This window comes from Sminthopsis crassicaudata, chromosome X (genome assembly GCF_048593235.1).
Source record: "Sminthopsis crassicaudata isolate SCR6 chromosome X, ASM4859323v1, whole genome shotgun sequence".
Taxonomy (NCBI): Eukaryota; Metazoa; Chordata; class Mammalia; order Dasyuromorphia; family Dasyuridae; genus Sminthopsis; species Sminthopsis crassicaudata.
In genome coordinates this window covers 1,487,180-1,497,149 of record NC_133623.1, presented here as the reverse complement: position 1 = coordinate 1,497,149, position 9,970 = coordinate 1,487,180, and the positions used below count along the sequence as shown (strand labels likewise).

Sequence of the window (9,970 nt, the reverse complement as noted above, 5' to 3'; positions counted from 1 at the left end):
TGTATGTGCCAAAATGTTTGTGGCAGCCCTTTTTGTAGTGGCTAGAAAGTGGAAGATGAATGGATGTCCATCCATTGGAGAATGGTTGGGCAAATTATGGTATATGAAGGTTATGGAATATTATTGTTCTGTAAGAAATGACCAACAGGAGGAATACACAGAGGCTTGGAGAGACTTACATCAACTGATGCTGAGTGAAACGAGCAGAACTAGGGGATCATTATACACATCAACAACGATACTGTATGAGGATGTATTCTGATGGAAGTGGAAATCTTCAACATAAAGAAGATCCAACTCACTTCCAGCTGATCAATGATGGACAGAAACAACTACACCCAGAGAAGGAACACTGGGAAGTGAATGTAAACTGTTAGAACTACTGTCTGTCTACCCAGGTTACTTATACCCTCGGAATCCAATACTTAATGTGCAACAAGAAAATTGGATTTACACACATATATTGTATCTAGATTATACTCTAAGACATGTAAAATTATGAGATTGCCTGTCATCTAGGGGAGGGAGTAGAGGGAGGGAGGGGAAAATCTGGAAAAATGAATACAAGGGATAATGTTATTAAAAAAATTACTCATGCATATATACTGTCAAAAATGTATAATTATAAAATTAATTTAAAAAATAAAAAAATAAAAAAATAAAAATGACCAACAGGAGGAATACAGAGAGTCTTGGAGAGACTTACATCAACTGATGCTGAGTGAAACGAGCAGAACCAGGAGATCATTATACACTTCAACAATGATACTGTATGAGAATGTATTCTGATGGAAGTGGATATCTTCAACATAGAGAAGATCCAATTCAGTTCCAATTGATCAATGATGGACAGAATCAGCTACACCCAGAAAGGGAACACTGGGAAATGAGTGTAAACTGTGAGCATTTTTTTTTTTTCTTCCCAGATTATTTTTACCTTCCAAATACAATTCTTCCTTTGCAATAACAACAACAACAACAACAACAAAATTCGGTTCTGCACATATATATTGTACCTAGCATATACTATAACATATTTAATATGTATGGGAATGCCTGCCATCTAGGGGAAGGGGTGGAGGGAAGGAGGGGAAACATTCGGAACAGAAGGGAGTACAAAGGATAATGCTATAAAAAAAAATTACTCATGCATATATACTGTCAAAAATGTATAATTATAAAATTAATTAAAAAAATAAAAAAATAAAAATGGCCAACAGGAGGAATACAGAGAGTCTTGGAGAGACTTACATCAACTGATGCTGAGTGAAACGAGCAGAACTAGGAGATCATTATATACTTCAACAATGATACTGTACGAGGATGGATTCTGATGGAAGTGGATATCTTCAACATAGAGAAGAGCTAATCCAATTCCAATTGATCAATGATGGACAGAATCAGCTACACCAAGAGAGGGAACACTGGGAAATGAGTGTAAACTGTGAGCATTTTTTTTTCTTCCCAAATTATTTTTACCTTCCAAATACAATCCTTCCTTTGCAACAACAACAACAAAATTCGGTTCTGCACATATATATTGTACCTAGCATATACTATAACATATTTAATATGTATGAGAATGCCTGCCATCTAGGGGAAGGGGTGGAGGGAAGGAGGGGAAACATTCGGAACAGAAGGGAGTACAAGGGATAATGCTATTAAAAAAAATTACTTATGCATATGTACTGTCAAAAGAAGTTATAATTATAAAAATTAATAATAAAAAAAGAAAAAAGAAAAATAAAAAAAATTTTTTAAAAAAGAAAAGAAATAACCAAAAGGAAGTTGTAGAGGCAAGACTGGAGGTCAGAAGCAAGCTTTGGACTAGCGAAATAGCTGAAACTCATCTGCATAGAAATGATAGAAACTATGGGAGCTGATGAGATTACCAAGCAAACAGTATGAGAGAGAAGACCGTCTAGGACAGAACCTTGGAGGAGATCCATATTTGTGTATGACCTGAATGAAGAACCAATACAGGAGAATGAGATGGAGCAGCGGGACTGTGAATCAAGAGGGAGATGAGCCCAGTGAGGAGGAAAAGATGATCCATAATGTCAAATGCTGCACAGAGGGAAGAAAAATAAGGATTGATCAAAGGCCATTAGATCAGGCAATTAAGAGATCATTGATGGCTTGGAAAAAGAGCAGTTTCAGTTGAATTGTTCAGGTTTGAAGTCATTTAAATTAGGTTAAGAAGACAGAAAATAGGCAGCTCAGTGGAGCAGTGGATAGAGCACCAGCCCTGAATTCAGGAGGACCCGAGTTCTCGGACACTTAACACTTCCTGGCTGTGGGACCCTGGGCAAGTCACTCAACCGCAGCCTCAGAAAAAAAATAAATAAATAAAGAAGAAGACAGAAAATAACTGATCACTGGAACTGGTCTGAATCATCTGGTTGTTGAAAAGAGCCCTGGCCATCAGAATTGCTCGTCTATAATTGTTGCCGTGTACAATGATCTCCTGATTCAGCTCACTTCCCTCAGCATCAGCTCCTGTTAAGTCTCTTCAGCCTCTCTGAAATCATCTACTCTTTTCTTATAGAACAATACGATTCCATTCATATACATTCATATACCATCACTTACTCAGCCATTCCCCAAGTTCCAGTTCCTCACCACTACAAAAAGTGATGCACAAACATATTTGCACAGATGGGTCCTTTTCCCTTTTTTATGATCTCTTTGGGATACAAGATCCAGTAGAGACACTGCTGAATCAAAGGGTGTGAATGGTTTGACGGCCACCTTGTGACTCTTAAGTGACATATTCTCTCTCTCTCTCTCTTTTTTTTTTTTTTTGTGGCTTTTATTTATTTATTTTATTTATAATTTTTTCACAGTATATATGCATGAGTAATTTTTAAAATAATATTATCCCTTGTATTCATTTTTCCAAATTATCCCCTCCCTCCCTCCACTCCCTCCCCCCATGGCAGGTAATCCCATACATTTTACATGTGTTACAGTATAACCTAGATACAATATATGTGTTTAAATCCCATTTTCTTGTTGCACATTAAGTATTAGCTTCCGAAGGTATAAGTCACCTGGGTAGAAAGACAGTAGTGCTAACAATTTACATTAATTTCCCAGTGTTCCTTCTCTGGGTGTAGCTGTTTCTGTCCATCATTGATCAGTTGGAAGTGAGTTGGATCTTCTTTATGTTGAAGATATCCATTAAGTGACATTCTCAAATAGTATTTGGTTCGATATTATTCGACTTGTAAATATGTTGTCATCTGCGGAGCTGTGAGACGAACGTCCCTCACCTGCTGGTCAGGTGTGTCACCCTCAGTGAATTTTCTTGGCCGTCTGGATGTTGTGCTGGCCTTTTTTGGCACTAGCTAGTAAGGATACTGAACATTTTGCCACCCCCAAGTAGAATGGAAACTCTTGGGGTGGGGATCTCTTCCATTTTGGCTTCTAGAATGGTGGCAGTCAGCAATGTGCCTCTCGGCCGCTTCCCCACCCCATGCCCCATTCCCAAGTGTGGCTGGGAAACTCCCTGGGGTCAGGAGCTCCCCGCTTCTGTCTCTTGCATTCAGGCAAGCTGGATTTGGGCTTTTCTAGGATCGCAGAACAGAGCCCGGGTGTCCGAAAATGGCCTAGCAGTCTGGGGACGTTCAGGAGAAACGAGGTGGGGCAAGGGGAGAGAAAGAGCCAAAGGCGAGGGGGGGGAGGGGAGGAGACCAAAGGACTGTGGGAGGCGTTCAGCCAGTCAACACCCATCAGGTATCAAGTAAGGAGAGTTAGGAAGAACGGTAAAAGGTTCCGGGAGCTTGAGCAGGGTACAGCGGCCGTCTGCGACCGTGAATCGGGGAGACGAGGCCTGAGAGGATACATTCCCAGGAAGCTGGCGTGGTGTTGACTCGCAGGAAGGCGCGGGGCCCCGCCCCTAGCCCGCGGGGGCTCTACCTAGCCCAACCCTGCGCATGGACACCACAGCACCTCCCGGACGCAACGGCCCGGAGATCGTCCCGAGGTCTGCGACCAACTAGGGTCCGCTGCTCCAGAAGTGGGAGCGGACCCGCCCTCCGCATCATCTGTCCCTAGGAGCAGGAGAGGGAAGGGCTAACGGATGCTTTCCGGGCACTCGGAGCTCTCATTGGCCGGCGAGGTTTCTGGAAGGAAGACCCGAGGGTGGGCAAGAAGACAGAACGGACGTTCCCGGCCTGCCCATTGGCCCACGATATCACTCGCCGTGCAGAGCGCCAGGCGGGCGAAATAGGTCCGGCAGCCCTGAGGAGAGGGGAGGCGGCGGGCTGAGGAGCCCAGGCCAGTTTTTTCTGTTCCCAGCAGGCGTCTGTCAGGCCCCGGGGCGGGACAGACAGCAGCCTAGGCACCGTATTGGTCGAGAGAACGTTTAATTCGCGTAACCCCGCCCCCGAAGCTCGAGGATAGGTGGCCTTGGAGTTTCTCCCCGGGGCTGGAGGAGGGAGAAGCAGGGGCCGGGGGGCGGGGCTCGGCGCCTACGAAGTCAGGCCCCGGCCCCGCCCTCGACCCCGGCCCAGGCCCCGGCCCCGGCTCCGGCCCGGCCCCGGCCCGCCGCTCCTGCCTTCTCCCCACCCCGGGCAGCGGCCTTGACGCCCCAGGGTGAGTCCTGGACCCGGAGGCCCGGGCGAGGGGGGAGCGGTGATGAAGGCGGTCGGGCCGGGGCCGGGCTGGGAGTGGCCTTTCTTGGCCCCATTACCTCCGGCGGATCCAGGGGGTCAGTGGAAGGCAGGCAGACGGGCAAGCCGGAGGAACGTCCAAGCGCTCACCAGACTGTTCTGCCCAAACCCAGGGCTGCGGAGATGGAGGCCCGAGAAGGCGGCGGCGGCGGCGGCGGCGGCTCCGCTCCAGCCCCGGAAGCCTCCGGCGACCTAGCGAGGCCCTTCGGGGTTGCCAGTGCTCAGGAGCCCGCGGGAGCCGCCGGCAGTTCGGAGACTGGTGGGCCCCCCCGGGCTGATGAGGAGCTTCCGGGGGCCCTGGCAGGGCCCGAGAAAGAGGCCCCCACTCACCTAGGTGAGCTCGGCTTAGGCCCCTCCGAGGGGGCACGTGGGGCTTTGGTGCCACCCCCAAACCGGCTCAGACCAGGCCTGTTGTTCATGCCAGTCTGGGATTACAGCAGACCCAGAAAGGCAGGGGGTGGGGGGAGGGGGGGAGAGATTAACTGGTGGCCTTGCATAACAGCCGGGCCAGTCCCTGGGAGACTTACGGGAGGCCTTGTGTTCCAGGTGTGCATGAGCTTTCAGGCCAGACCTCCTTGGAGAAAAAGGATAATAAAGGAAGCAAGGACGCAGGAAGGGCAGGTAAAATGCCTGGCACTGGCGACAGCAGCCAAAGAGGGGAACTGGCGGCTCCTGGACCTCGAGATGAGGAGGATGTGACGGCTGAGGGTTGGAGAAGCAGGCGAAAGCATGTGTTCGTGCTGAGTGAGGCTGGGAAGCCCATCTATTCCCGTTATGGCAATGAGGAGGCCCTGTCTGCCACCATGGGTGTGATGATGGCCCTAGTCTCATTCATCCAAAGTGGGGACAATGCCATCCGTTCTATCTACTCAGGTACCACCTTATCCTGTTTCCCCACAGTTTTACACACATACACACGTACACTCACCCGTACACCTCCGTATACACACCTCCCCATACGTGCCCATATACATATACCCCTGTACACACACCCCATGCCCCCACATACACACTCCCCCGCACCCCCACATACACATATCCATACACCCCTATAGACACACATACCCCATATATCTCCCATAGACACACAAACACCCACATCCATCCATACCCACCTACACCCATACAACCCCATATGCACAAACACACACACATCCATCCACCCCCATATAAACAAACATACCCACACCCACACATACATACACACACACACACACATATACACACACATCCATATACCCCATATACATCTCCACAAACACCCCCACACCTATACACCTCCAATACATACACACACACACACACACACACACACACACACACACACACACACACACACACACACACACACACACACACACCCCTGCTGCCCTCCCCTTTCTTCCTAGCCAATCTGGGAGAGGCCCAAAGTATTTCCATCCGGAGTCATGAAGTCATGGCTCTCACCCTTTCCTTCTGAAGCTGGAAAGACCTCCTAGACCGTTTAGGCCGAGCCCTTCATTTGACAGCTGAAAAAGGCCCCGAGTGGCACACAGGTAGTCAGCATCTGAATTGGGGACCAGTTTGAAGCCAAGTCCACCAACCCCCAAACCAGGGCTTTTTTTTGGATTTTTGAATCAGACCAGGCTGTCTCCTAAAGCTACTCTGAATTCCGTTTCCATACGAGACTCAGCTTAGAGCACAATCTAAACTCCCAAGTACAGTGGGACCTTCCAACTCAGAAAATCACATATCAGACCCACAACGAGACTTAAAGATCACCTCCATTTTCCCAAGGAGGCGGCAGGCCCAGTGAGAAGAATGAACTTGCCCGAGCTCACGCAGTGAGTCACTGACAGAGCAGGTACAGGCTAAACTTGCTTGGGGAGAGAATGAAGGGACTTGCGTATTTGCCCTGGCGGGGGGCCCGAGTTCCTCCATTTTTTCATTTGCTTTTCCTTCCTTCACGACAGATGACCGAACATTGGTCTTCTTGCAGCAAGGCCCGCTGGTGCTGGTCGCGGTGTCCAGGACCCCCCAGTCGGCAGCACAGCTCCGCTGTGAACTCCTCGGAGTGCACGCCCAGATTGTGAGCGTGCTCACGCGGGCCGGCGTGGCTCGAGTGTTTGAGCGCCAGAGGAGCTATGACTTGCGCAGGCTCCTGGCCGGCTCCGAACGGATCCTCGACAGCCTGCTTGATGGGGCCGAAAGGGAGCCGGGCTTCCTGCTGGGCGCTGTGCGTTGCCTGCCCCTGCCGGCGCCATTCCGGGACAGCCTGGGTGCCCTCCTGCAGCGGGCCACGGCACCCAGCCTGGCCTTCTCCATCTTGGCTGCTGGCCGCCACCTGGTCACGGCGGCGCAAGAGAGGGCTGTCCTGGAAGACTGCCGCCTTGACCCGGCGGATCTCCACCTTCTCCTGAACTTGGTGGGAGCATCTTCGGCTTTCCGGGCCGGGGAGGTCTGGGCTCCCGTCTGCCTGCCTCGCTTCAACCCCGATGGCTTTTTTTACGCTTACGTCAGTTACCTAGGTGACAACACTGACTACGCTATCTGCCTCGTGCTCCTCTCAACTGACCGGGAGGCCTTCCATGCCCTGGCGGGCTGCAAGCGGATAGTTGAAGAGGGTCTGCAAGCCCTGGGTGCCTCCCGGGTTCTTGCCAGCGGGGGGGTGGGGCTGCCCTCCTATGGGGTCAGTGCGGTCGGCACCCCTGACCTACGGCACTTCCTCTACAAGCCTTTTGACGTCCCTGACAACTATCGACAGCTGCCGCAGTTCACCAGGTGACTGACTGTGGGGCATCAGTTATGGGAGGGTTTTTGGAGGGAGGGAACGAGGGGGGTGTGGAGGGAAGGTGGACAAGGGAAGGGAAGAGGAGTTGGAGAAAAGGGAAGAAGGATCCCTTTTGACAGATCCTTCTGACCCCTGTCTCCCGCCAGCCCAGAGATGGAGGGCCCGTACGCCAGCGAGTGTGAACGCCAGAGGCTCTTCGACCTCTACTATCACCTGCACGGGCGTCTGCATTCCCCATCGAGGCCCCTTCGGCTCATCTACCACGTGGCTGAGAAGGAGACCCTGCTTGCTTGGGTGAGCTGGGTTCCTGCCGTGGTTCGGAGCAAGTCTGAGACAGAGACCCCTGAGAAGGATAAGGTTTCCCCGTTCTGGGCTTTTCTGGGGTTCACAGCATTCAAGTTAAGCAAATGCCAAACTCTGAGGATATGCACTTGAGGCTCTTTGCACAGGTTCAAGGACCGCTCCAGGGGAAGCGAGGAGAGAGAGGGTTGAGAACCTGCCCTCCAAGGGAGGTCACCCCGCCATTACGGGCCCTAAGCTGCTTAGGGCACTGGGGAGGGTTCGCCAGCGATCTAGTAGTAGGGGGCTCAGAACTGGAAGAGTATTTAGTAATAAAAATGCCACACCTTCACCTTCTGAGTCATGTTTTAAAGTAAAATTTAGAGCCCCAAATGCTCTGTTCACCAGAGTGCTCCACCCCTGGCCCAGGGAAAGCGCAGACACCCAGAATAGCTGGTGTTAGAGAGGGGCAGGGCCTTAGCCAACGCTCATGAGCTACAGCGAGTGGGAAGAGCCCGTGCCTCCCCGCCATCTGAGCTAGAGCTTCATCCAAGGGGAAGGCAGCTCCTTGTGGAGTCAGGTGAAGCTCCATAGAGAGACAACAAGAGTCCCGCTTCTTGGCAGCAATCTGGAGCTGGAAGAGACCTGAGAGGTCACTGAATCCAACCTTATTTCGTGGAGGAAGAAACTGGGGGTCCCGGTTCAAGGCTCACACCGCTCCAAAGGGGCCGTAGCTGGGCTAGGAACTCAGGGCAGCTTTTAACTGCAGCCCTTGGTTCTGTGAGCCCAGGCAGGGCAGCCAGGCCCCCTGGAGCTGGCGAGCGCCCTTCTGAACCCTGATTTCTCCTCCCAGGTGACACCAAAATTTGAACTTTATGCCTGCTTTAACCCACTGGTGACAAAATCAGGTGCCATCCATGCTGTTACCAAGCTTCTGCGTTGGGTGAAGAGGGAAGAGGACCGACTCTTCATCCGATACCCTCCAAAGTACTCAACTGCCCCTGGCCCAGCCCGCCACGGGCCCAACAGGACTGATTCCGCCCTGGAGAACGGCCTTTGAGATTCTGCTGCAAGTCCATGCCCCTCTTTGCACCTTAATCTGCTGGCCCTGGGAACGAGAGGGCCGTGGCTCTATTGATCCCTTCTCTGGCTTGTCTTGGTTGGACGGGATCAGGGATGGGAGTGGGGCAGCTACCACATACCTGAGAAGGGCCCTATTCCCTGAGCAGGGTTTAGGGGAGGAAGCTTATTCCCTACTGTTCCTCCCTAAAGGCTAAGCAGGAAGCTGTGAGGGCCTGTGTCTATGTCCACGAGAGTCAGTTTTTTTCCATGTGTCGGTGACTTTAAATGTGTCTCGGGGAGGTGGGGAGGCAGAGCTGTGTGGGAGGATCAAGCCTTTGTGGGTTGCTCGGAGATCGCGGCTCTGGGAGTAGCTGGAAGAGTCCTTATGTCCGGCTACGCTGGGCTTTCCCGGGGAAGGGGGGCCCCTCGTCCATCGGCACCTCTTCCTTTTGTCGTCCCAAGCTGCGGTTTGTGTGAGTCACGGAGAGGCGTCATCTGTCTCTCTCCTTGGGCTCAGCCAGAAATAGCTTCCGTGTTCTGAACAGTTCCTCCTGGCCCCTGCCCAACCTGTCACCCCCCTTTTTTCACACCCCCCCTCCATCTGCCTGGCCTTTGCCGAGGGGCACTCTTTCGCCACCTTAAGGCTTTGACTTCAATGAGAGCAGAAATAAAAAGATTTTAAAAAAAGATCCCCTTTCCTTGACTCTGTCCCAGCCGCTTTCCTGCTCCCCACACTGGACCAAGGAGTGAGAGATACCACATGAATTTTCACCTGCTGGGAAGGCTCAGGGCAGCCCTGGCTCTAGGCCTCCCCCTTGCTCATCCCCCATTTTAGCAGGGAAGGATTGCCAGTAGCCGTGGCACTTGGATGGACCTGGGGGATGCCAGGCATAGGGCATGCAATCCGACAAAGGAAAGGAAATACAAAGCATCTGGATTGGATGCTAAGCTCACAGTGGCCATGGACCCAAGTGACCTCCTGCAGAGCTTTTGGGCCAATGCCCTCTCCCAGCTCCTTTCCTCTTGGTCGCACGTTTCAATCCTTGTCCCACCCTCATCCCCAGATTCAGGCACAGTTCCCTTGGGTCTCTTGAGAAACCTTGGGTTGGAGGGAAGGCAGTTAGGGCGCAGGAAGTATGGGATTTGTGATCAGAACATCTGCTGTGAACCCCGGCCTTCTTAG

At 51.6% G+C, this 9,970-nt stretch overlaps 1 protein-coding gene across 2 annotated transcripts; it reads left to right on the top strand.

The window, feature by feature from the left end:
* Positions 1-2,792: 2,792 nt before the first annotated feature.
* On the top strand, positions 2,793-9,485 carry MON1B (MON1 homolog B, secretory trafficking associated). Of its 2 annotated transcripts, none has more exons than XM_074278273.1 (6): positions 2,793-4,599; positions 4,790-5,010; positions 5,223-5,297; positions 6,629-7,436; positions 7,593-7,740; positions 8,579-9,483. In XM_074278273.1, exons 2-6 carry the CDS (start codon positions 4,800-4,802, stop codon positions 8,783-8,785), a joined length of 1,449 nt encoding a protein of 482 aa, XP_074134374.1. In that variant the 5' UTR covers positions 2,793-4,599; positions 4,790-4,799; the 3' UTR covers positions 8,786-9,483. The 2 variants fall into 2 exon arrangements, with proteins under 2 accessions (XP_074134374.1, XP_074134375.1); XM_074278274.1 differs by having other exon boundaries at positions 4,347-4,599; positions 5,223-5,549; positions 8,579-9,485.
* Positions 9,486-9,970: the final 485 nt, after the last annotated feature.